Consider the following 25,415-nt stretch of genomic DNA (forward strand, 5'->3'; position numbering starts at 1 on the left):
GAAGGATGCTGCACGGCTGAGATGGTTCTGTGGACAGGACTACTTTAGGTGGGTGGGAACAAGCCCGTGAGCGGAATGACGCTCGGTGGGCGGAAGGACGCTCGGTGGGCGGAAGGACGCTCGGTGGGCGGGGCTTATCGCCGTCTGCAGCCCAAGCTCACGGGACACGTCTCCGCCCTGTCGGCGGAGCTTATCTCGGTGGGCGGAACTACGACCTGAGAGAGGACCGTTGGCTGGCTCCCTCATTCCGGAACTTCCTGGATCCTGTGCGTACAGCTGGCGTTACGTGGAGCTTATACGCCTGCCCGAGGGTATCGGAGGACTGGTGAGAGATTAATAAAAAAATTTTCCGGCGCGCTGGCATGAAGTTTCCGAGGTTTGAGACAGGATTGGCCGTCCGCGGGCTGCTGCCGTCTGCAGGCTCCGTTCCGTCGTCGCTTGCTGCCTTAGGCAGCCCTACTCGGCCGCAGGCCTGCTGGCTCAGGCCTAAAACCCCCATGCCTGCTGGGCCTTCAGCCCACGGCAGGGTACCAGTTTTGGGTTGTTCTGTTGTCACCAGTTTCCACGTGGTTGTTAGAGAAAATCCCTATCCCCCTACCCCCACAGCTAGGCTCTCACCTTCTCCACGAACCTTCCTCGAGTCCCCAACTCGATTGGATCTTTCCCTTCTGTGACTCCACTCGTGTGCTGTTAGTTACAGCACCTATCTTTATGTTTCTTGTGTTTGTATATGTTTCATATGTATGTATATAGGTTCTGTACCACACTTGGTACATAATAATTGATTAATGAATACTAGATGAATGGTTGGATTTTGGTTACTTATTGGAAGGATTTTAGATTATTTAATTTGGGGGTGGTTTATGTGTATTTTCTGCTTCTATAATAATCATGTATTTCCTACTGTTTTCATTTTTTTTTTTTAAGAAGAAGTTCTGTTGGGGTTCGGAACCATTGCTGTCTCTCTTGTTCCTTAGGCTAGACATTGAAGGAGGAGAGATACAATGTGAGCAAAGGGAAGAAAGGAAGAATGTGCAAGGTGTCTTCAGAGAGTGATTAGTAGACTAGAGTAGGTATAGAGAAATAGCAGGAGATACCTTTGACAGATTTATGCTAGAGTCAGGTTTCCAGCAATATGTCAGGACCAAGAATATTGCTCCTTGTGGGTTGGAGGAGCCACTGAAGGATTTTAACATTGGGACGGTTCATTTCATACCACTACGCAGGATAGACTTGAATGCATGTGGCTTAAGCCAGGGGTTGACAGTCTTTCTGTAAAGGACCAAATAGTAAATATTTTAGGCTTTGCGAGCCACAGTTGTCGCAGGAAAGCAGCCACAGACAAAACATACATAATCGAATGGACGTAGCTGCGTTCTAATAAAACATCATTTACAAAGACGGGTGCCTGACCTGATTTGGTCCATGGGTATACTTTGTCCCAACCCAGAGTCAAACCAAATAGTCGTAGGGACTAAAGCAGTAACCCAGTCCTGAACTAGGCAGTAGTAAGTCATGTTTTTGTACTGCATTTGTATTTATATACGAGAGGCCACATCACATAATGAGAGCTCAGGATCTAGTCTGCTTGGCTTTGAATCTTGGCATTCTCTGGCTACTAGTGCAACAATGGGCAGATTAACTTCTCTTTGCATCAGTTTTTTTTTTTTTAATCTGTGTAATGATAATAGTACGTCCTACGAAGTGTTGTTGTAAGGAGTAAATTAGTCAAAACACATAAAATGTTAGCATAGTGCTGTACATGTAGTAAAAGCTTAATAAAGCTTAACTATTGATATTTTTTAAATTGTCCCTCACGTGCATTGTTAAAGACAGGTTTCAGAGATGTTTCTCAAGTAGAATTTATAGGCTTAGTGTGTTTAGCTATAGAACAGAGATAATACGTACAGTTTTTAGGCAAGAGCCATTCACATAGAGGTGATGCGGAAGTCATGAAAGTAATTTAACGCGGGGGCTAGGAAGTGTAAGCTTAAGTACTGGTTTTGAGGAGGTGCGCACAGGAGTGAAAATGGGACAAGTAAAAAGGAATGAAAGAAGGAGGGAGAAGAGAGTCAGTCGTAGAGTATGAAAGGAACCAGAATGGAATAGCAGTATGTAAACTATCAGAAGGATGGATGGTGATGGTTAGCATTGTCAGATGCTGCAGAGAGCTGAAAGAAAACAACTGTTGTGTTGAGAATATTAATTAATGAATCTAACTGGCAGAAATTAATGTGGAGCCTCTTATGGGCCAGGTGCTGGAGATGCAGAAAAGAATTAGCTACACACTCTGCACTGAAACAGAAAAATCTAGTAGGACCGAAGGGACATGCAGATAATTTTAATACAAGCAACAATTTTAAAAATAATCAGGAGGAAGGTGGAACTTCTTAGATTTAATTGGTACCTTTACTTCCAAAACTTAAATTGATTTACAGTTCATAAACATGGGCAACTGAATTGAGCTCCTTTTCTTTCTTGCCTAGACAATGGCCAAGAACAAACTAAGAGGACAGAAGTCCAGGAATGTATTCCAGGTAGCCAGCCGAAAAAGCTTTAAGGTTAAAAATAAAGCAAAGCCAGTTACCACTAATCTGAAGAAGGTTAGTATCACTTAAGCACTCTGACTTTATTGTTTACAAGAAAAGCATAATTGTAAAGCTACTGAAAAACTGAATGCTAATATTTAAAACAGGTTCTTAGCCTTTCCTACAAAAGCAAGATGATTGTTAAACATTTGTTTCAAAAAAGAAACAACGATGCAGAAAAATAACCTCCCTTTCTTGAATTCAAATGCAAAAGGAAGAAGGCATTTTAACTGCAGATGTATGAGGCTCCAAGTAACAGTTTTAATAGTTTTCTCAGAGCATAGAAATCATAAAAAATCATGGTATGGAAAAATTATCTCTAAACTCATATATATTCAAGAAGCTTTCAACAGAGCCAAGACATGGAATGTCAGTCAACACCCATTCTTTTTCTCCTCAGTAATTCTTATTTCTCTGAAGATATCTAGAACTCTGATAAAAACCTAAAAATTGAAGATAAAGAATTTTATTTCTTAAAATACAAAATTTGAAAAGAAAGGAGTTACTTTATCTTTATTTCAGAATATTTGGGGAATGGGAAATTTCTTCAAGATTAAATAGATTCCTTAAGAAGATTATTCAAGAAAATGTTTTCAAGCTTAAGTAGTAGGTGGAGTCCCCTCTAGAGGACTTAGTAATTATCATAATGGTCCATAGAAATGTAACATTTTATCTTTCAGTCTTCATGAACTAGCTGAGTTAAACTTTTTGGTGGAGCAATTTCATGTCTTTGGAAATGCTAAAAAGGAAATAAAGCTGGGTGATATGACTGGGGTTTGGGGGTGACAGTTTTAGATAGAATTGTCTTCAGGGTTGACATTGAAGCCAAGACCTGCCTGATAGGAGCCAGTGATGCAAACTGCTGGGAAGTGTTGGGAGCAGCATGTTCTAGGCAGAAAGAATAGTGAGTGCAGAGACCCCCAGCTAGGTGAAGTCTTGGTGTATTTGAGGAAAATTATTTTGTTTGGATAGGAAGTCCTAGAAGCTCTACAGTTGCTAATGGAAAAGATCTGTGGGTAGGCAGCGTGGTTGGAGAAAGTATCGAACACTTTTCTGAGAAAGCAGCCTAACTTAGGGGGAGGTCGTACGATCGCCAGGTACTATATAAATGGTAAATTGAAGTTGGTGGCCACGAACTTAAAGTGAAGCCAGTCAGCCAGTTATGATTTTCTAGAGCTTCAGTTTTGGGCTCAGAAAAGGCTGATACCTGAGTTTAACTAGGTTGGCAGGGAAGTCTGATTGAGGGAGAGAAGGGAAGTAGAGTTAGGGTGTGAAGGAGCGACTGATCAGTGGTCATGGAATCTGTGCAGGCTAAAGGAAAAAGCGGGGATATGAACATGTGAACAGTAGTGAACTTGGTGGGAAAAGATTTCAGTGAGATTTAAGAACTATTAATAAAATAAGTGAATAGAAGGATAGGAGGTGGTGCGGTAACAGGTAATGATGCAGCCTAAGGTAATGCATGAGAGTCATGGCAAGGTAGGTCGTGGAAAAGACCCCTGGAGGTGAGGACCTGAAGAGATTAAGAAGCCATAGGATAGGTTTTTGTCGTAGCCACTAAGCAGCGACGCCAGGCGTGAGAGGGGTCAGTGAGCCATGGTCTGAGATCTTTCACGAAGGAGCAAGTAATCACGGTGTTGGTAGGTGACAGTAATGAGGACAGGGGTGTCAGAATGTCCTGATGCATAAGATGCAAAAGAGCCAAAAGTGTTGAAGGAAAAATGGTTGGGGAGCAGCTGTGAAGAACAAGAATACCACCCCCACCTTTGAGATTCAAGCGAGGACGGCTACAGGGGCCGCTGTCCTCAGGAGACTGCCAGGCACTTCCATCAAGGAAGGATTCAGAGACGTACTGTTAGAAGGACACTGGAAGCATGCCATCCAGGTTCCTCATTTTACAGATGAGAGACGATAGCACCGTAGCTTAGAAACATAGTGGTCACATATTTTGGCCCGTTTATTCCAGGAAAGTCAAGGTATGAGGTATATCCACATAATTCTTATTTTTACAAAGACAGAACCTTTTGTCTAAAATGTCCCAATAAGTCTGTAAGAATTTTAGGGTAAATTGTCTCCATAAATTGGTAGGATTGATAAGAGTTTATAGATTTGGGGGGTAACAAGATTAAATTAACGTTGCCTATATTTTTATCCTTAATGGTTGTGAGACCATGGATTAATGCTCTTTTTCTTTTTTTAAAAGATAAACATCATGAATGATGAAAAAGTTAACAGCATGAATAAAGCTTTTGTAGATATGCAAAAGGTACTTGCACAGTTCGTAAAAGGCCTTTCCCTTGAACCTCTTCAGAAACAGCTGGTGAGTGGAAATCACTTCCTTTCGTTCTGGCTAATAAACTCCAAATTTTCAAAGCCTGTATTGATTGTCATTTTTAGTATTTGGCTCTGTAGTATGTATAGCTTATTCAGACTTTAAAACATTGAGTCTAAAATGTGGGGATTTATTGTTCTATTTCCAAAAGTACAACTAGAAGAAATTATATTGAATAATAGATTATATGTCAGTAGATTATGTCATTTTTGTTTGCTACTGTTATCTAAATTTTTAAATGTACTTTTCTCTCCAGATTCCTGAGCAGTGTCATGAAAACGAACCAGTTGATGTTGATGAAGCTACAAGATTAATGGCTCAGTTGTAATATACTGGTGATACATCAGATTTTCCAAAAAGACCAATAAATTAAATGCTTTATACAGTTTTATTTTAAAAAATCTTGTTAATGTACAGGCATTGGCACATTTTAAAAACAAACTACATAAACAGATCTTTCCTATAACCTAGGAAAGTGGAATGTCAGAAGTCAACAAAATGTGATAAACTTATAGTGCTAAAACAGAAGGCACTTCACAAAATCTGTTCACTGAAACAGTTAACATGTCCTAGTTTACACCCTTCACTTTATAAGTGGCAGTGAATGTCTGGATCAGAGGGTACACAGAAAAATGGACAGTCTCGTGGCAGTAAAAATGTAAGACAAACAAATGATGAGCCCTTGGCCAACTTCTTTTGTTTTTGATGACCTTAAGTCTACTTTAACTTTCCTCTCATATAAGGAAAAAAAACAGAAGGATTCAGAATGGGAGGAAAAGTTGAAATTCCAGAATGTAATTACTTGAGGGTAGGGAGTCGGTGTATATGAAATCACTTTTTCCCCTGAAGCAATCAGAATCCTTTGTTCTTATGGTTGAAGTTTTGTGAAGTGAAAAAGGAAGTATTAGGGAAGAACATTTCAGAATCAGTGAACTAAAAAGGCGTTACATTCATTATTTTAAATACTTAGGTTATTAAGACGTCTAAAATGTTACACAGTTAGAGGTAGATAACAGTCCCAAGTTTCCATGGAATCTAATAATTTAGTATCTGGACATCAAACAGATCACAAACTCCTTCATTATCATCTAAATTAAAGTTGTAGTCATCTGCCGGGGTCGGAGAAAGCCGTAAAAGCGGAAACACTGCAAGCAAAAAATAAATTCAGTGTTAAAGATGGTTTCTACCTACAGGTAATGATGTCTAACATAAAATACTATCAAAAACATCAAGCCAGGGCTTCCCTGGTGGCGCAGTGGTTGGGAGTCCGCCTGCCAATGCAGGGGACACGGGTTCGTGCCCTGGTCCGGGAGGATCACACCTGCCGCGGAGCGGCTGGGCCCGTGAGCCATGGCCGCTGGGCCTGCATGTCCAGAGCCTGTGCTCCACACTGGGGGAGGGCACAACAGTGAGAGGCCCGACTACCGCAAAAAAAAAAAAAAAAACCAAGCCAAATTATGTTTCCCATGTTATACAGCAAGTTTTTTAAAAATATGTAATAGGAAATGTAATGATCAAAATAATGACTTGTATTTTGTGTATATTTTGATAGATTCTTCTTTAAAGACATTTTATGCATTGATTATAGGTGTTAGCTTGAGAAACAAGTTAATTTTTATTGGTTGAACTTGTCACTAAAATTTATGATTCAGAAACACTGGTCAAAGTATTTTCTCTGATCTGCTAAATAAGCTACCACTTTGAAAACAGAGAAAGGAACTAGACATAAATTAATAACTATGCTGAAATTCTCTGCTTTTATGGAAGTGTCTGATAAATGTCTAAGTGGTTACTGTGCCATTGGCTAATTTAACAGCTGCTACTTCCTAGGTCTCGGCTATACGTATTTGTTAGGAGCCAGGATCTGAATCCAAGAACTTTTAGAAAGGTGAGGCCCAGAGAGTAACTGCTAAAGTAACTACCATATTAGAGCTAGTTGATTTTTAAGAATTATTTCAGATTAGACGATGATGTGGCTAATCTTAGTAATACTGACTTCACATTGGCAGCTTGAAATTGGCCATGGGAGGAGTATTTACAAAACTATGTTTTCACATTTCCTCTTGACTCAGATACACTGTTTTACTCTTCTTGGCCAAATTCTTCAGGTGTAAAAAGGGCTAGTATGCCAACAATTCAGAAGTTGATTCAGTAAAGGTGATAAGTATCCCCTTATGAATTCTTTTTCCTCAAAAGGCAGGCAAAATATTCTGAAGGATGCCTATAACTTACTATGAATCATTATAGTACATTAAGCAGTTAAAAAATATAGGTTCTTCATTTCTTTTAAATCATGTGCCACTCATAAATTCTAGAAAAGCCTTATTGATGTATAAGGTTATATTTATTAAATTTTTTAACTACTTACCATCAGAAGACATTAACTCATCAATGATATCTCCACTAATAGATCCCGCTGGAAAGAGAAATGTGATATAGAGCTTTTTACACTTCTCTTTATATATTTTAGCAGCAAAAAGGCAGTTATATTTAAACAGCATATATTTAAACACAGTAGATATTAAGCACAGTTATATTTAACATCAGCATCTTGATTAAAAGTACGAAATTAGGGCTTCCCTGGTGGCGCAGTGGTTGAGAGTCCGCCAGCCAATGCAGGGGACACGGGTTCGTGCCCTGGTCCGGGAAGATCCCACATGCCGCGGAGCGGCTAGGCCCGTGAGCCATGGCCGCTGAGCCTGCGCGTCCGGAGCCTGTGCTCTGCAACAGGGGAGGCCACAACAGTGAGAGGCCCTCGTACCGCAAACAAACAAATAAACAAACAGACAAAACACAAAAAAACCAACAGGGACCTCCCTGGCAGTCTAGTGGTTAGGACTTCGCCTTCCAATGCAGGGGGTGTAGGTTTGATCCCTGGTCGGGGAGTTAAGATCCTACGTGCCTCGCAGCCAAAAAACCAAAACATAAAACAGAAGCAATATTGTAATAAATTCAATAAAGACTTTAAAAATGGTCCACACACACACACACACACACACACACAAACTGAAAAAACGTAAATAACCCAATAAAAAAAAAAAAAAGCAATGTTTTCGTTCAGATAACGGAGAAGACAAGGGATGGATATTTCTTCCATCTGTGGCTGAATCCAAGGACTCCAATGATATCACCAAGGTCCTGTGTTCTGTTGTTCAGCTCTGTGTTCTTTTGCATTGCTCTTATTCTCTCCCACTGCAGTCAGGCTTCCCTCAAGTTGCTGGAGGAGACGGCAACTAGCAGCCTCAATTTCACATCATCCTAGCACAGGGATACTAAAAGCAAGAATTGTCTCCACTAGCTCTGGCTGGAAAATCTTTAGACGAGGACTGTAATTATTCATTCAACCAGGATCACTTAATGGGAGAAGAGTGGTTCCCCAGAGAGGGATGCTGAGCAGATAATGAATGTCCTCTGAAGTGGGTATTTACTGAGCAGCCATCTACATATGGGAGAGGGAGGCACAGAGACATGAAGTAACTTTTCCACAGTCACACTGTTGGTAGGTAACAGAAGTAAACAGAAATCATGTCTTCTCACTCATACCTCATAGAGTGCCTCTGCTCTTGCCTGTATAAACCATGGTATTCCCGTGGTGTAAGTATCCCTATCTCACCATTTCCAAATGAAAGCTAGGCCCGTAAGTCTTCATAAAGACTATAATATCATTCCATTGCATCTATTTCTTTGTCTTCTGCATATACATCAATAACTTCACATTCAAGGAACCATAATTATACTCACCTTATTAGCTTCAGTATTCCTGGATAACTCTGGCCTCGTGAAAGAATCTAACGGTTTTCTGTCGCTTTGATGTTACTTTGGTCTTGTCGCCACACATTATGGGCATTTTATAATGCATTTTAAGGTGTTTTTAAAAGTCACTCTTTAGAAAAAATACAGAATTTTTAATACAATTACATTGACAAGTAATTATTCCTCATTGCTTAACGTATTCTCTAATTTTTTGTGATGGACATAAACAATAAAATGATTTACTGTAAAAGTGGTTCATCTTTCTATAAGCAGGCAAGTGCCTGATTTTGCGGGAAGAGGACTTGACCGACGGCCAGCCCACGTGGATTCTAGTTTGGCTTTGTCAGTTACTAGTTGTGTGGATACCGAAAATGGCTTAGACTCTGAACCTCAGCATTCTCACTTGCAAAAGGGGAATGCTACCTTGGCCTTATTTTGATACTTAGAGCAGAACTCATGTACCGTTACCAAAGTGATATAAAAATGTCAGTACTTCTACATTTGTTTAAAAGCTGGCTTTCCCTAAGACCGTGACAAAATAAGGAGAGAGCATGTGAAAACTGTTACCTTAGTGGAAAGATCCTCTTGGAAGAAGTGATTCGATTTTCTAGAAAACTCATCCTAGAACACCTTAACTGGGAAATATACACACACAGAAATAAAACTGGAAGGCAAAAATATTTCTTCTAAGATTTTCTAAAGTTCCCTGATTCTTGTTTTACAACTTATTGATATTTTCTTGGGCCTCTGCCGTGCTGTCAGAAAGTCTCATTTTGAAGCAAGGAAGCTTCAATGAGAAAAGCATTTCAACTTTTAGCTCACTACAAATTTTTCCTTGGGAGATTATAGTTCCAGATCTACTCCAGACATTAGGTTCTTTGTTGCTGCAACCAAACCCGGACACCACCCAGAGGTGCGCAGCGCCACCTCCCGGGAGCGCGGACAGAGCCAGCCAGCAGTAAGCGGCTGAGGGCCGACCACCTGTGTTACGGTCCGTGTGGCTCTGGTGACTCAGACACTTCGGGTGGTTTCTGTACACATACCCCTGCGAGCAACTGCAGACTTAGCCACGTCTTCAACGCCTCAGCTGAGTAGAGGTTCCTAACCAAGCGAACGGCAAAGCATGTTCACAGGGCGGGTCCTGTGTTTAGGGAAGGATGCTCCACGGCTGAGATGGTTCTGTGGACAGGACTACTTTAGGTGGGTGGGAACAAGCCCGTGAGCGGAATGACGCTCGGTGGGCGGAAGGACGCTCGGTGGGCGGAAGGACGCTCGGTGGGCGGGGCTTATCGCCGTCTGCAGCCCAAGCTCACGGGACACGACTCCGCCCTGTGGGCGGAGCTTATCCCGGTGGGCGGAACTACGACCTGAGAGAGGACCGTTGGCTGGCTCCCTCATTCCGGAACTTCCTGGATCCTGTGCGTACAGCTGGCGTTACGTGGAGCTTATACCCCTGCCCGAGGGTATCGGAGGACTGGTGAGAGATTAATAAAAAAAATTTTCCGGCGCGCTGGCGTGAAGTTTCTGAGGATTGAGACGGGATTGGCCGTCCGCGCGCTGCTGCCGTCGGGAGGCTCCGTTCCGTCGTCGCTCGCTGCCTTAGGCAGCCCTACTCGGCCGCAGGCCTGCTGGCTCAGGCCTAAAACCCCCATGCCTGCTGGGCCTTCAGCCCACGGCAGGGTACCAGTTTTGGGTTGTTCTGTTGTCACCAGTTTCCACGTGGTTGTTAGAGAAAATCCCTATCCCCTACCCCCACAGCTAGGCTCTCACCTTCTCCACGAACCTTCCTCGAGTCCCCAACTCGATTGGATCTTTCCCTTCTGTGACTCCACTCGTATGCTGTCAGTTACAGCACCTATCTTTATGTTTCTTGTGTTTGTATATGTTTCATATGTATGTATATAGGTTCTGTACCACACTTGGTACATAGTAATTGATTAATGAATACTAGATGAATGGTTGGATTTTGGTTACTTATTGGAAGGATTTTAGATTATTTAATTTAGGGGTGGTTTATGTGTATTTTCTGCTTCTATAATAATCATGTATTTCCTACTGTGTTCTTTTTTTTTGCGGTATGTGGTCCTCTCACTGTTGTGGCCTCTCCCGTTGCGGAGCACAGGCTCCGGACACACAGGCTCAGCGGCCACGGCTCACGGGCCCAGCCGCTTCACGGCATGTGGGATCTTCCCAGACCGGGACACGAACCCGTGTCCCCTGCATCGGCAGGCTGACTCTCAACCACTGGGCCACTAGGGAAGCCCCATTTTTTTATTTTATTTTTTTTTTAAGAAGAAGTTCTGTTGGGGTTCGGAACCATTGCTGTCTCTCTTGTTCCTGAGGCTAGACATTGAAGGAGGAGAGATACAATGTGAGCAAAGGGAAGAAAGGAAGAATGTGCAAGGTGTCTTCAGAGAGTGATTAGTAGACTAGAGTAGGTATAGAGAAATAGCAGGAGATACCTTTGACAGATTTATGCTAGAGTCAGGTTTCCAGCAGCAATATGTCAGGACAAAAACCTTGTGGGTTGGAGGAGCCACTGAAGGATTTTAACATTGGGACGGTTCATTTCATACCACTACGCAGGATAGACTTGAATGCATGTGGCTTAAGCCAGGGGTTGACAGTCTTTCTGTAAAGGACCAAATAGTAAATATTTTAGGCTTTGCGAGCCACAGTTGTCGCAGGAAAGCAGCCACAGACAAAACATACATAATCGAATGGACGTAGCTGCGTTCTAATAAAACATCATTTACAAAGACGGGTGCCTGACCTGATTTGGTCCATAGGTATACTTTGTCCCAACCCAGAGTCAAACCAAATAGTCGTAGGGACTAAAGCAGTAACCCAGTCCTGAACTAGGCAGTAGCAAGTCATGTTTTTGTACTGCATTTGTATTTATATACGAGAGGCCACATCACATAATGAGAGCTCAGGATCTAGTCTGCTTGGCTTTGAATCTTGGCATTCTCTGGCTACTAGTGCAACAATGGGCAGATTAACTTCTCTTTGCATCAGTTTTTTTTTTTTTTTTTAATCTGTGTAATGATAATAGTACGTCCTACGAAGTGTTGTTGTAAGGAGTAAATTAGTCAAAACACATAAAATGTTAGCATAGTGCTGTACATGTAGTAAAAGCTCAATAAAGCTTAACTATTAATATTTTTTAAATTGTCCCTCACGTGCATTGTTAAAGACAGGTTTCAGAGATGTTTCTCAAGTAGAATTTATAGGCTTAGTGTGTTTAGCTATAGAACAGAGATGATACGTACAGTTTTTAGGCAAGAGCCATTCACATAGAGGTGATGCGGAAGTCATGAAAGTAATTTAACGCGGGGGCTAGGAAGTGTAAGCTTAAGTAGTGGTTTTGAGGAGGTGCGCACAGGAGTGAAAATGGGACAAGTAAAAAGGAATGAAAGAAGGAGGGAGAAGAGAGTCAGTCGTAGAGTATGAAAGGAACCAGAATGGAATAGCAGTATGTAAACTATCAGAAGGATGGATGGTGATGGTTAGCATTGTCAGATGCTGCAGAGAGCTGAAAGAAAACAACTGTTGTGTTGAGAATATTAATTAATGAATCTAACTGGCAGAAATTAATGTGGAGCCTCTTATGGGCCAGGTGCTGGAGATGCAGAAAAGAATTAGCTACACACTCTGCACTGAAACAGAAAAATCTAGTAGGACCAAAAGGACATGGAGATAATTTTAATACAAGCAGCAATTTTAAAAATAATCAGGAGGAAGGTGGAACTTCTTAGATTTAATTGGTACCTTTACTTCCAAAACTTAAATTGATTTACAGTTCATAAACATGGGCAACTGAATTGAGCTCCTTTTCTTTCTTGCCTAGACAATGGCCAAGAACAAACTAAGAGGACAGAAGTCCAGGACTGTATTCCAGGTAGCCAGCCGAAAAAGCTTTAAGGTTAAAAATAAAGCAAAGCCAGTTACCACTAATCTGAAGAAGGTTAGTATCACTTAAGCACTCTGACTTTATTGTTTACAAGAAAAGCATAATTGTAAAGCTACTGAAAAACTGAATGCTAATATTTAAAACAGGTTCTTAGCCTTTCCTACAAAAGCAAGATGATTGTTAAACATTTGTTTCAAAAAAGAAACAACGATGCAGAAAAATAACCTCCCTTTCTTGAATTCAAATGCAAAAGGAAGAAGGCATTTTAACTGCAAATGTATGAGGCTCCAAGTAACAGTTTTAATAGTTTTCTCAGAGCCTAGAAATCATAAAAAACCATGGTATGGAAAAATTATCTCTAAACTCATATATATTCAAGAAGCTTTCAACAGAGCCAAGACATGGAATGTCAGTCAACACCCATTCTTTTTCTTCTCAGTAAATCTTATTTCTCTGAAGATATCTATAGCTCAGATAAGAACCTAAAAATAGAAGATAAAATATTTTGTTTCTTAAAATACAAAATTTGAAAAGAAAGGAGTTGCTTTATCTTTTTTTCAAAATATTTGGGGAATGGGAAAGTTCTTCAAGATTAAGTAGACTCCTTAAGACAATTATTCAAGAACATGTTTTCAAGCTTAAGTAGTAGGTGGAGTCCCCTCTAGAGGACTTAGTAATTATCATAATGGTCCATAGAAATGTAACATTTTATCTTTCAGTCTTCATGAATTAGCTGAGTTAAACTTTTTGGTGGAGCAATTTCATGACTTTGGAAATGCTATAAAGGAAATAAAGCTGGGTGATATGACTGGGGTTTGGGGGTGACAGTTTTAGATAGAATTGTCTTCAGGGTTGACATTGAAGCCAAGACCTGCCTGACAGGAGCCAGTGATGCAAACTGCTGGGAAGTGTTGGGAGCAGCATGTTCTAGGCAGAAAGAATAGTGAGTGCAGAGACCCCCAGCTGGGTGAAGGCTTGGTGTATCTGAGGAAAATTATTTTGTTTGGATAGGAAGTCCTAGAAGCTCTACGGTTGCTAATGGAAAAGATCTGTGGGTAGGCAGCGTGGTTGGAGAAAGTATCGAACACTTTTCTGAGAAAGCAGCCTAACTTAGGGGGAGGTCGCACGATCGCCAGGTACTATATAAATGGTAAATTGAAGTTGGTGGCCACGAACTTAAAGTGAAGCCAGTCAGCCAGTTATGATTTTCTAGAGCTTCAGTTTTGGGCTCAGAAAAGGCTGATACCTGAGTTTAACTAGGTTGGCAGGGAAGTCTGATTGAGGGAGAGAAGGGAAGTAGAGTTAGGGTGTGAAGGAGCGACTGATCAGTGGTCATGGAATCTGTGCAGGCTAAAGGAAAAAGCGGGGATATGAACATGTGAACAGTAGTGAACTTGGTGGGAAAAGATTTCAGTGAGATTTAAGAACTATTAATAAAATAAGTGAATAGAAGGATAGGAGGTGGTGCGGTAACAGGTAATGATGCAGCCTAAGGTAATGCATGAGAGTCATGGCAAGGTAGGTCGTGGAAAAGACCCCTGGAGGTGAGGACCTGAAGAGATTAAGAAGCCATAGGATAGGTTTTTGTCGTAGCCACTAAGCAGCGACGCCAGGCGTGAGAGGGGTCAGTGAGCCATGGTCTGAGATCTTTCACGAAGGAGCAAGTAATCACGGTGTTGGTAGGTGACAGTAATGAGGACAGGGGTGTCAGAATGTCCTGATGCATAAGATGCAAAAGAGCCAAAAGTGTTGAAGGAAAAATGGTTGGGGAGCAGCTGTGAAGAACAAGAATACCACCCCCACCTTTGAGATTCAAGCGAGGACGGCTACAGGGGCCGCTGTCCTCAGGAGACTGCCAGGCACTTCCATCAAGGAAGGATTCAGAGACGTACTGTTAGAAGGACACTGGAAGCATGCCATCCAGGTTCCTCATTTTACAGATGAGAGACGATAGCACCGTAGCTTAGAAACATAGTGGTCACGTATTTTGGCCCGTTTATTCCAGGAAAGTCAAGGTATGAGGTATATCCACATAATTCTTATCTTTAAAAAGACAGAACCTTTTGTCTAAAATGTCCCAATAAGACTGTAAGAATTTTAGGGTAAATTGTCTCCATAAATTGGTAGGATTGATAAGAGTTTATAGATTTGGGGGGTAACAAGATTAAATTAAGGTAGCCTATATTTTTATCCTTAATGGTTGTGAGACCATGGATTAATGCTCTTTTTCTTTTTTTAAAAGATGAACATCGTGAATGATGAAAAAGTTAACATCGTGAATGAAGCTTTTGTATATTTGCAAAAGGTAGTTGCATGGTTCGTAAAAGACCTTTCCCTGGAACCTGTGCAGAAACAGCTGGTGAGTGGAAATCACTTCCTTTCGTTCTGGCTAATAAACTCCAAATTTTCAAAGCCTGTATTGATTGTCATTTTTAGTATTTGGCTCTGTAGTATGTATAGCTTATTCAGACTTTAAAACATTGAGTCTAAAATGTGGGAATTTATTGTTCTATTTCCAAAAGTACAACTAGAAGAAATTATATTGAATAATAGATTGTATGTCGGTAGATTATGTCATTTTTGTTTGCTATTGTTATCTAAATTTTTAAATGTAATTTTCTCTCCAGATTCCTGAGCAGTGTCATGAAAACGAACCAGTTGATGTTGATGAAGCTACAAGATTAATGGCTAAGTTGTAATACACTGGTGATGCATCAGATTCTCCAAAAAGACCAATAAATTAAATGCTTTATACAGTTTTATTTTAAAAAATCTTGTTAATGTACAGGCATTGGCACATTTTAAAAACAAACTACATAAACAGATCTTTCCTATAACCTAGGAAAGTGGAATGTCAGAAGTCAACAAAATGTGATAAACTTATAGTGCTAAAACAGAAGGCACTTCACAAAATCTGTTCACTGAAACAGTTAACATGTCCTAGTTTACACCCTTCACTTTATAAGTGGCAGTGAATGTCTGGATCAGAGGGTACACAGAAAAATGGACAGTCTCGTGGCAGTAAAAATGTAAGACAAACAAATGATGAGCCCTTGACCAACTTCTTTTGTTTTTGATGACCTTAAGTCTACTTTAACTTTCCTCTCATATAAGGAAAAAAAAAAAAAACAGAAGGATTCAGAATGGGAGGAAAAGTTGAAATTCCAGAATGTAATTACTTGAGGGTAGGGAGTCGGTGTATATGAAATCACTTTTTCCCCTGAAGCAATCAGAATCCTTTGTTCTTATGGTTGAAGTTTTGTGAAGTGAAAAAGGAAGTATTAGGGAAGAACATTTCAGAATCAGTGAACTAAAAAGGCGTTACATTCATTATTTTAAATACTTAGGTTATTAAGACGTCTAAAATGTTACACAGTTAGAGGTAGATAACAGTCCCAAGTTTCCATGGAATCTAATAATTTAGTATCTGGACATCAAACAGATCACAAACTCCTTCATTATCATCTAAATTAAAGTTGTAGTCATCTGCCGGGGTCGGAGAAAGCCGTAAAAGCGGAAACACTGCAAGCAAAAAATAAATTCAGTGTTAAAGATGGTTTCTACCTACAGGTAATGATGTCTAACATAAAATACTATCAAAAACATCAAGCCAGGGCTTCCCTGGTGGCGCAGTGGTTGGGAGTCCGCCTGCCAATGCAGGGGACACGGGTTCGTGCCCTGGTCCGGGAGGATCACACCTGCCGCGGAGCGGCTGGGCCCGTGAGCCATGGCCGCTGGGCCTGCATGTCCAGAGCCTGTGCTCCACACTGGGGGAGGCCACAACAGTGAGAGGCCCGACTACCGCAAAAAAAAAAAAAAAAACCAAGCCAAATTATGTTTCCCATGTTATACAGCAAGTTTTTTAAAAATATGTAATAGGAAATGTAATGATCAAAATAATGACTTGTATTTTGTGTATATTTTGATAGATTCTTCTTTAAAGACATTTTATGCATTGATTATAGGTGTTAGCTTGAGAAACAAGTTAATTTTTATTGGTTGAACTTGTCACTAAAATTTATGATTCAGAAACACTGGTCAAAGTATTTTCTCTGATCTGCTAAATAAGCTACCACTTTGAAAACAGAGAAAGGAACTAGACATAAATTAATAACTATGCTGAAATTCTCTGCTTTTATGGAAGTGTCTGATAAATGTCTAAGTGGTTACTGTGCCATTGGCTAATTTAACAGCTGCTACTTCCTAGGTCTCGGCTATACGTATTTGTTAGGAGCCAGGACTCTGAATCCAAGAACTTTTAGAAAGGTGAGGCCCAGAGAGTAACTGCTAAAGTAACTACCATATTAGAGCTAGTTGATTTTTAAGAATTATTTCAGATTAGACGATGATGTGGCTAATCTTAGTAATACTGACTTCACATTGGCAGCTTGAAATTGGCCATGGGAGGAGTATTTACAAAACTATGTTTTCACATTTCCTCTTGACTCAGATACACTGTTTTACTCTTCTTGGCCAAATTCTTCAGGTGTAAAAAGGGCTAGTATGCCAACAATTCAGAAGTTGATTCAGTAAAGGTGATAAGTATCCCCTTATGAATTCTTTTTCCTCAAAAGGCAGGCAAAATATTCTGAAGGATGCCTATAACTTACTATGAATCATTATAGTACATTAAGCAGTTAAAAAATATAGGTTCTTCATTTCTTTTAAATCATGTGCCACTCATAAATTCTAGAAAAGCCTTATTGATGTATAAGGTTATATTTATTAAATTTTTTAACTACTTAACCATCAGAAGACATTAACTCATCAATGATATCTCCACTAATAGATCCCGCTGGAAAGAGAAATGTGATATAGAGCTTTTTACACTTCTCTTTATATATTTTAGCAGCAAAAAGGCAGTTATATTTAAACAGCATATATTTAAACACAGTAGATATTAAGCACAGTTATATTTAACATCAGCATCTTGATTAAAAGTACGAAATTAGGGCTTCCCTGGTGGCGCAGTGGTTGAGAGTCCGCCAGCCAATGCAGGGGACACGGGTTCGTGCCCTGGTCCGGGAAGATCCCACATGCCGCGGAGCGGCTAGGCCCGTGAGCCATGGCCGCTGAGCCTGCGCGTCCGGAGCCTGTGCTCTGCAACAGGGGAGGCCACAACAGTGAGAGGCCCTCGTACCGCAAACAAACAAATAAACAAACAGACAAAACACAAAAAAACCAACAGGGACCTCCCTGGCAGTCTAGTGGTTAGGACTTCGCCTTCCAATGCAGGGGGTGTAGGTTTGATCCCTGGTCGGGGAGTTAAGATCCTACGTGCCTCGCAGCCAAAAAACCAAAACATAAAACAGAAGCAATATTGTAATAAATTCAATAAAGACTTTAAAAATGGTCCACACACACACACACACACACACACACAAACTGAAAAAACGTAAATAACCCAATAAAAAAAAAAAAAGCAATGTTTTCGTTCAGATAACGGAGAAGACAAGGGATGGATATTTCTTCCATCTGTGGCTGAATCCAAGGACTCCAATGATATCACCAAGGTCCTGTGTTCTGTTGTTCAGCTCTGTGTTCTTTTGCATTGCTCTTATTCTCTCCCACTGCAGTCAGGCTTCCCTCAAGTTGCTGGAGGAGACGGCAACTAGCAGCCTCAATTTCACATCATCCTAGCACAGGGATACTAAAAGCAAGAATTGTCTCCACTAGCTCTGGCTGGAAAATCTTTAGACGAGGACTGTAATTACTCATTCAACCAGGATCACTTAATGGGAGAAGAGTGGTTCCCCAGAGAGGGATGCTGAGCAGATAATGAATGTCCTCTGAAGTGGGTATTTACTGAGCAGCCATCTACATATGGGAGAGGGAGGCACAGAGACATGAAGTAACTTTTCCACAGTCACACTGTTGGTAGGTAACAGAAGTAAACAGAAATCATGTCTTCTCACTCATACCTCATAGAGTGCCTCTGCTCTTGCCTGTATAAACCATGGTATTCCCGTGGTGTAAGTATCCCTATCTCACCATTTCCAAATGAAAGCTAGGCCCGTAAGTCTTCATAAAGACTATAATATCATTCCATTGCATCTATTTCTTTGTCTTCTGCATATACATCAATAACTTCACATTCAAGGAACCATAATTATACTCACCTTATTAGCTTCAGTATTCCTGGATAACTCTGGCCTCGTGAAAGAATCTAACGGTTTTCTGTCGCTTTGATGTTACTTTGGTCTTGTCGCCACACATTATGGGCATTTTATAATGCATTTTAAGGTGTTTTTAAAAGTCACTCTTTAGAAAAAATACAGAATTTTTAATACAATTACATTGACAAGTAATTATTCCTCATTGCTTAACGTATTCTCTAATTTTTTGTGATGGACATAAACAATAAAATGATTTACTGTAAAAGTGGTTCATCTTTCTATAAGCAGGCAAGTGCCTGATTTTGCGGGAAGAGGACTTGACCGACGGCCAGCCCACGTGGATTCTAGTTTGGCTTTGTCAGTTACTAGTTGTGTGGATACCGAAAATGGCTTAGACTCTGAACCTCAGCATTCTCACTTGCAAAAGGGGAATGCTACCTTGGCCTTATTTTGATACTTAGAGCAGAACTCATGTACCGTTACCAAAGTGATATAAAAATGTCAGTACTTCTACATTTGTTTAAAAGCTGGCTTTCCCTAAGACCGTGACAAAATAAGGAGAGAGCATGTGAAAACTGTTACCTTAGTGGAAAGATCCTCTTGGAAGAAGTGATTCGATTTTCTAGAAAACTCATCCTAGAACACCTTAACTGGGAAATATACACACACAGAAATAAAACTGGAAGGCAAAAATATTTCTTCTAAGATTTTCTAAAGTTCCCTGATTCTTGTTTTACAACTTATTGATATTTTCTTGGGCCTCTGCCGTGCTGTCAGAAAGTCTCATTTTGAAGCAAGGAAGCTTCAATGAGAAAAGCATTTCAACTTTTAGCTCACTACAAATTTTTCCTTGGGAGATTATAGTTCCAGATCTACTCCAGACATTAGGTTCTTTGTTGCTGCAACCAAACCCGGACACCACCCAGAGGTGCGCAGCGCCACCTCCCGGGAGCGCGGACAGAGCCAGCCAGCAGTAAGCGGCTGAGGGCCGACCACCTGTGTTACGGTCCGTGTGGCTCTGGTGACTCAGACACTTCGGGTGGTTTCTGTACACATACCCCTGCGAGCAACTGCAGACTTAGCCACGTCTTCAACGCCTCAGCTGAGTAGAGGTTCCTAACCAAGCGAACGGCAAAGCATGTTCACAGGGCGGGTCCTGTGTTTAGGGAAGGATGCTCCACGGCTGAGATGGTTCTGTGGACAGGACTACTTTAGGTGGGTGGGAACAAGCCCGTGAGCGGAATGACGCTCGGTGGGCGGAAGGACGCTCGGTGGGCGGAAGGACGCTCGGTGGGCGGGGCTTATCGCCGTCTGCAGCCCAAGCTCACGGGACACGACTCCGCCCTGTGGGCGGAGCTTATCCCGGTGGGCGGAACTACGACCTGAGAGAGGACCGTTGGCTGGCTCCCTCATTCCGGAACTTCCTGGATCCTGTGCGTACAGCTGGCGTTACGTGGAGCTTATACCCCTGCCCGAGGGTATCGGAGGACTGGTGAGAGATTAATAAAAAAAATTTTCCGGCGCGCTGGCGTGAAGTTTCTGAGGATTGAGACGGGATTGGCCGTCCGCGCGCTGCTGCCGTCGGGAGGCTCCGTTCCGTCGTCGCTCGCTGCCTTAGGCAGCCCTACTCGGCCGCAGGCCTGCTGGCTCAGGCCTAAAACCCCCATGCCTGCTGGGCCTTCAGCCCACGGCAGGGTACCAGTTTTGGGTTGTTCTGTTGTCACCAGTTTCCACGTGGTTGTTAGAGAAAATCCCTATCCCCTACCCCCACAGCTAGGCTCTCACCTTCTCCACGAACCTTCCTCGAGTCCCCAACTCGATTGGATCTTTCCCTTCTGTGACTCCACTCGTATGCTGTCAGTTACAGCACCTATCTTTATGTTTCTTGTGTTTGTATATGTTTCATATGTATGTATATAGGTTCTGTACCACACTTGGTACATAGTAATTGATTAATGAATACTAGATGAATGGTTGGATTTTGGTTACTTATTGGAAGGATTTTAGATTATTTAATTTAGGGGTGGTTTATGTGTATTTTCTGCTTCTATAATAATCATGTATTTCCTACTGTGTTCTTTTTTTTTGCGGTATGTGGTCCTCTCACTGTTGTGGCCTCTCCCGTTGCGGAGCACAGGCTCCGGACACACAGGCTCAGCGGCCACGGCTCACGGGCCCAGCCGCTTCACGGCATGTGGGATCTTCCCAGACCGGGACACGAACCCGTGTCCCCTGCATCGGCAGGCTGACTCTCAACCACTGGGCCACTAGGGAAGCCCCATTTTTTTATTTTATTTTTTTTTTAAGAAGAAGTTCTGTTGGGGTTCGGAACCATTGCTGTCTCTCTTGTTCCTGAGGCTAGACATTGAAGGAGGAGAGATACAATGTGAGCAAAGGGAAGAAAGGAAGAATGTGCAAGGTGTCTTCAGAGAGTGATTAGTAGACTAGAGTAGGTATAGAGAAATAGCAGGAGATACCTTTGACAGATTTATGCTAGAGTCAGGTTTCCAGCAGCAATATGTCAGGACAAAAACCTTGTGGGTTGGAGGAGCCACTGAAGGATTTTAACATTGGGACGGTTCATTTCATACCACTACGCAGGATAGACTTGAATGCATGTGGCTTAAGCCAGGGGTTGACAGTCTTTCTGTAAAGGACCAAATAGTAAATATTTTAGGCTTTGCGAGCCACAGTTGTCGCAGGAAAGCAGCCACAGACAAAACATACATAATCGAATGGACGTAGCTGCGTTCTAATAAAACATCATTTACAAAGACGGGTGCCTGACCTGATTTGGTCCATAGGTATACTTTGTCCCAACCCAGAGTCAAACCAAATAGTCGTAGGGACTAAAGCAGTAACCCAGTCCTGAACTAGGCAGTAGCAAGTCATGTTTTTGTACTGCATTTGTATTTATATACGAGAGGCCACATCACATAATGAGAGCTCAGGATCTAGTCTGCTTGGCTTTGAATCTTGGCATTCTCTGGCTACTAGTGCAACAATGGGCAGATTAACTTCTCTTTGCATCAGTTTTTTTTTTTTTTTTTAATCTGTGTAATGATAATAGTACGTCCTACGAAGTGTTGTTGTAAGGAGTAAATTAGTCAAAACACATAAAATGTTAGCATAGTGCTGTACATGTAGTAAAAGCTCAATAAAGCTTAACTATTAATATTTTTTAAATTGTCCCTCACGTGCATTGTTAAAGACAGGTTTCAGAGATGTTTCTCAAGTAGAATTTATAGGCTTAGTGTGTTTAGCTATAGAACAGAGATGATACGTACAGTTTTTAGGCAAGAGCCATTCACATAGAGGTGATGCGGAAGTCATGAAAGTAATTTAACGCGGGGGCTAGGAAGTGTAAGCTTAAGTAGTGGTTTTGAGGAGGTGCGCACAGGAGTGAAAATGGGACAAGTAAAAAGGAATGAAAGAAGGAGGGAGAAGAGAGTCAGTCGTAGAGTATGAAAGGAACCAGAATGGAATAGCAGTATGTAAACTATCAGAAGGATGGATGGTGATGGTTAGCATTGTCAGATGCTGCAGAGAGCTGAAAGAAAACAACTGTTGTGTTGAGAATATTAATTAATGAATCTAACTGGCAGAAATTAATGTGGAGCCTCTTATGGGCCAGGTGCTGGAGATGCAGAAAAGAATTAGCTACACACTCTGCACTGAAACAGAAAAATCTAGTAGGACCAAAAGGACATGGAGATAATTTTAATACAAGCAGCAATTTTAAAAATAATCAGGAGGAAGGTGGAACTTCTTAGATTTAATTGGTACCTTTACTTCCAAAACTTAAATTGATTTACAGTTCATAAACATGGGCAACTGAATTGAGCTCCTTTTCTTTCTTGCCTAGACAATGGCCAAGAACAAACTAAGAGGACAGAAGTCCAGGACTGTATTCCAGGTAGCCAGCCGAAAAAGCTTTAAGGTTAAAAATAAAGCAAAGCCAGTTACCACTAATCTGAAGAAGGTTAGTATCACTTAAGCACTCTGACTTTATTGTTTACAAGAAAAGCATAATTGTAAAGCTACTGAAAAACTGAATGCTAATATTTAAAACAGGTTCTTAGCCTTTCCTACAAAAGCAAGATGATTGTTAAACATTTGTTTCAAAAAAGAAACAACGATGCAGAAAAATAACCTCCCTTTCTTGAATTCAAATGCAAAAGGAAGAAGGCATTTTAACTGCAAATGTATGAGGCTCCAAGTAACAGTTTTAATAGTTTTCTCAGAGCCTAGAAATCATAAAAAACCATGGTATGGAAAAATTATCTCTAAACTCATATATATTCAAGAAGCTTTCAACAGAGCCAAGACATGGAATGTCAGTCAACACCCATTCTTTTTCTTCTCAGTAAATCTTATTTCTCTGAAGATATCTATAGCTCAGATAAGAACCTAAAAATAGAAGATAAAATATTTTGTTTCTTAAAATACAAAATTTGAAAAGAAAGGAGTTGCTTTATCTTTTTTTCAAAATATTTGGGGAATGGGAAAGTTCTTCAAGATTAAGTAGACTCCTTAAGACAATTATTCAAGAACATGTTTTCAAGCTTAAGTAGTAGGTGGAGTCCCCTCTAGAGGACTTAGTAATTATCATAATGGTCCATAGAAATGTAACATTTTATCTTTCAGTCTTCATGAATTAGCTGAGTTAAACTTTTTGGTGGAGCAATTTCATGACTTTGGAAATGCTATAAAGGAAATAAAGCTGGGTGATATGACTGGGGTTTGGGGGTGACAGTTTTAGATAGAATTGTCTTCAGGGTTGACATTGAAGCCAAGACCTGCCTGACAGGAGCCAGTGATGCAAACTGCTGGGAAGTGTTGGGAGCAGCATGTTCTAGGCAGAAAGAATAGTGAGTGCAGAGACCCCCAGCTGGGTGAAGGCTTGGTGTATCTGAGGAAAATTATTTTGTTTGGATAGGAAGTCCTAGAAGCTCTACGGTTGCTAATGGAAAAGATCTGTGGGTAGGCAGCGTGGTTGGAGAAAGTATCGAACACTTTTCTGAGAAAGCAGCCTAACTTAGGGGGAGGTCGCACGATCGCCAGGTACTATATAAATGGTAAATTGAAGTTGGTGGCCACGAACTTAAAGTGAAGCCAGTCAGCCAGTTATGATTTTCTAGAGCTTCAGTTTTGGGCTCAGAAAAGGCTGATACCTGAGTTTAACTAGGTTGGCAGGGAAGTCTGATTGAGGGAGAGAAGGGAAGTAGAGTTAGGGTGTGAAGGAGCGACTGATCAGTGGTCATGGAATCTGTGCAGGCTAAAGGAAAAAGCGGGGATATGAACATGTGAACAGTAGTGAACTTGGTGGGAAAAGATTTCAGTGAGATTTAAGAACTATTAATAAAATAAGTGAATAGAAGGATAGGAGGTGGTGCGGTAACAGGTAATGATGCAGCCTAAGGTAATGCATGAGAGTCATGGCAAGGTAGGTCGTGGAAAAGACCCCTGGAGGTGAGGACCTGAAGAGATTAAGAAGCCATAGGATAGGTTTTTGTCGTAGCCACTAAGCAGCGACGCCAGGCGTGAGAGGGGTCAGTGAGCCATGGTCTGAGATCTTTCACGAAGGAGCAAGTAATCACGGTGTTGGTAGGTGACAGTAATGAGGACAGGGGTGTCAGAATGTCCTGATGCATAAGATGCAAAAGAGCCAAAAGTGTTGAAGGAAAAATGGTTGGGGAGCAGCTGTGAAGAACAAGAATACCACCCCCACCTTTGAGATTCAAGCGAGGACGGCTACAGGGGCCGCTGTCCTCAGGAGACTGCCAGGCACTTCCATCAAGGAAGGATTCAGAGACGTACTGTTAGAAGGACACTGGAAGCATGCCATCCAGGTTCCTCATTTTACAGATGAGAGACGATAGCACCGTAGCTTAGAAACATAGTGGTCACGTATTTTGGCCCGTTTATTCCAGGAAAGTCAAGGTATGAGGTATATCCACATAATTCTTATCTTTAAAAAGACAGAACCTTTTGTCTAAAATGTCCCAATAAGACTGTAAGAATTTTAGGGTAAATTGTCTCCATAAATTGGTAGGATTGATAAGAGTTTATAGATTTGGGGGGTAACAAGATTAAATTAAGGTAGCCTATATTTTTATCCTTAATGGTTGTGAGACCATGGATTAATGCTCTTTTTCTTTTTTTAAAAGATGAACATCGTGAATGATGAAAAAGTTAACATCGTGAATGAAGCTTTTGTATATTTGCAAAAGGTAGTTGCATGGTTCGTAAAAGACCTTTCCCTGGAACCTGTGCAGAAACAGCTGGTGAGTGGAAATCACTTCCTTTCGTTCTGGCTAATAAACTCCAAATTTTCAAAGCCTGTATTGATTGTCATTTTTAGTATTTGGCTCTGTAGTATGTATAGCTTATTCAGACTTTAAAACATTGAGTCTAAAATGTGGGAATTTATTGTTCTATTTCCAAAAGTACAACTAGAAGAAATTATATTGAATAATAGATTGTATGTCGGTAGATTATGTCATTTTTGTTTGCTATTGTTATCTAAATTTTTAAATGTAATTTTCTCTCCAGATTCCTGAGCAGTGTCATGAAAACGAACCAGTTGATGTTGATGAAGCTACAAGATTAATGGCTAAGTTGTAATACACTGGTGATGCATCAGATTCTCCAAAAAGACCAATAAATTAAATGCTTTATACAGTTTTATTTTAAAAAATCTTGTTAATGTA

At 41.0% G+C, this 25,415-nt stretch overlaps 3 protein-coding genes and 2 long non-coding RNA genes across 6 annotated transcripts; 3 read left to right on the plus strand and 2 right to left on the minus strand.

Moving 5' to 3' along the window:
• The first annotated feature begins 197 nt into the window (after positions 1-197).
• LOC309792309 (ribosomal biogenesis factor-like) lies at positions 198-5,305 on the plus strand. The gene is made up of 4 exons (XM_082601863.1): positions 198-325; positions 2,487-2,603; positions 4,792-4,908; positions 5,177-5,305. Exons 2-4 carry the CDS (start codon positions 2,490-2,492, stop codon positions 5,246-5,248), a joined length of 303 nt encoding a protein of 100 aa, XP_082457989.1. The 5' UTR covers positions 198-325; positions 2,487-2,489; the 3' UTR covers positions 5,249-5,305.
• Positions 5,306-5,439: 134 nt separating this feature from the next.
• Positions 5,440-9,916, minus strand: LOC309792319. Of its 2 annotated transcripts, none has more exons than XR_014291675.1 (3): positions 9,241-9,916; positions 7,289-8,803; positions 5,440-6,065 (listed from the first exon to the last, which is right to left on the minus strand). It is a non-coding gene; the product is annotated as an uncharacterized lncRNA (long non-coding RNA). The 2 variants fall into 2 exon arrangements; XR_014291676.1 differs by having other exon boundaries at positions 7,289-8,359; positions 8,662-9,916.
• Positions 9,917-10,007: 91 nt separating this feature from the next.
• On the plus strand, positions 10,008-15,358 carry LOC309792307 (ribosomal biogenesis factor-like). Its single transcript, XM_082601861.1, has 4 exons — positions 10,008-10,150; positions 12,524-12,640; positions 14,829-14,945; positions 15,214-15,358. Exons 2-4 carry the CDS (start codon positions 12,527-12,529, stop codon positions 15,283-15,285), a joined length of 303 nt encoding a protein of 100 aa, XP_082457987.1. The 5' UTR covers positions 10,008-10,150; positions 12,524-12,526; the 3' UTR covers positions 15,286-15,358.
• Positions 15,359-15,486: 128 nt separating this feature from the next.
• On the minus strand, positions 15,487-19,960 carry LOC309792318. The gene is made up of 3 exons (XR_014291674.1): positions 19,285-19,960; positions 17,334-18,847; positions 15,487-16,108 (listed from the first exon to the last, which is right to left on the minus strand). It is a non-coding gene; the product is annotated as an uncharacterized lncRNA (long non-coding RNA).
• Positions 19,961-20,051: 91 nt separating this feature from the next.
• Positions 20,052-25,402, plus strand: LOC309792305 (ribosomal biogenesis factor-like). Its single transcript, XM_082601859.1, has 4 exons — positions 20,052-20,194; positions 22,568-22,684; positions 24,873-24,989; positions 25,258-25,402. Exons 2-4 carry the CDS (start codon positions 22,571-22,573, stop codon positions 25,327-25,329), a joined length of 303 nt encoding a protein of 100 aa, XP_082457985.1. The 5' UTR covers positions 20,052-20,194; positions 22,568-22,570; the 3' UTR covers positions 25,330-25,402.
• Positions 25,403-25,415: the final 13 nt, after the last annotated feature.

This window comes from Mesoplodon mirus (assembly GCF_964341445.2).
Source record: "Mesoplodon mirus genome assembly, chromosome: 16".
NCBI lineage: Eukaryota > Metazoa > Chordata > Mammalia > Artiodactyla > Ziphiidae > Mesoplodon > Mesoplodon mirus.

Excerpts from the sequence above, each read along its gene's own strand:
- LOC309792309 (XM_082601863.1), top strand. The coding sequence starts at position 2,490 with ATGGCCAAGAACAAACTAAGAGGACAGAAGTCCAGGAATGTATTCCAG. Across the intron at positions 2,604-4,791 it reads TTACCACTAATCTGAAGAAG|ATAAACATCATGAATGATGA; the intron begins GTTAGTATCACT and ends TTTTTTTAAAAG. Across the intron at positions 4,909-5,176 it reads AACCTCTTCAGAAACAGCTG|ATTCCTGAGCAGTGTCATGA; the intron begins GTGAGTGGAAAT and ends TTTTCTCTCCAG.
- LOC309792307 (XM_082601861.1), top strand. The coding sequence starts at position 12,527 with ATGGCCAAGAACAAACTAAGAGGACAGAAGTCCAGGACTGTATTCCAG. Across the intron at positions 12,641-14,828 it reads TTACCACTAATCTGAAGAAG|ATGAACATCGTGAATGATGA; the intron begins GTTAGTATCACT and ends TTTTTTTAAAAG. Across the intron at positions 14,946-15,213 it reads AACCTGTGCAGAAACAGCTG|ATTCCTGAGCAGTGTCATGA; the intron begins GTGAGTGGAAAT and ends TTTTCTCTCCAG.
- LOC309792305 (XM_082601859.1), top strand. The coding sequence starts at position 22,571 with ATGGCCAAGAACAAACTAAGAGGACAGAAGTCCAGGACTGTATTCCAG. Across the intron at positions 22,685-24,872 it reads TTACCACTAATCTGAAGAAG|ATGAACATCGTGAATGATGA; the intron begins GTTAGTATCACT and ends TTTTTTTAAAAG. Across the intron at positions 24,990-25,257 it reads AACCTGTGCAGAAACAGCTG|ATTCCTGAGCAGTGTCATGA; the intron begins GTGAGTGGAAAT and ends TTTTCTCTCCAG.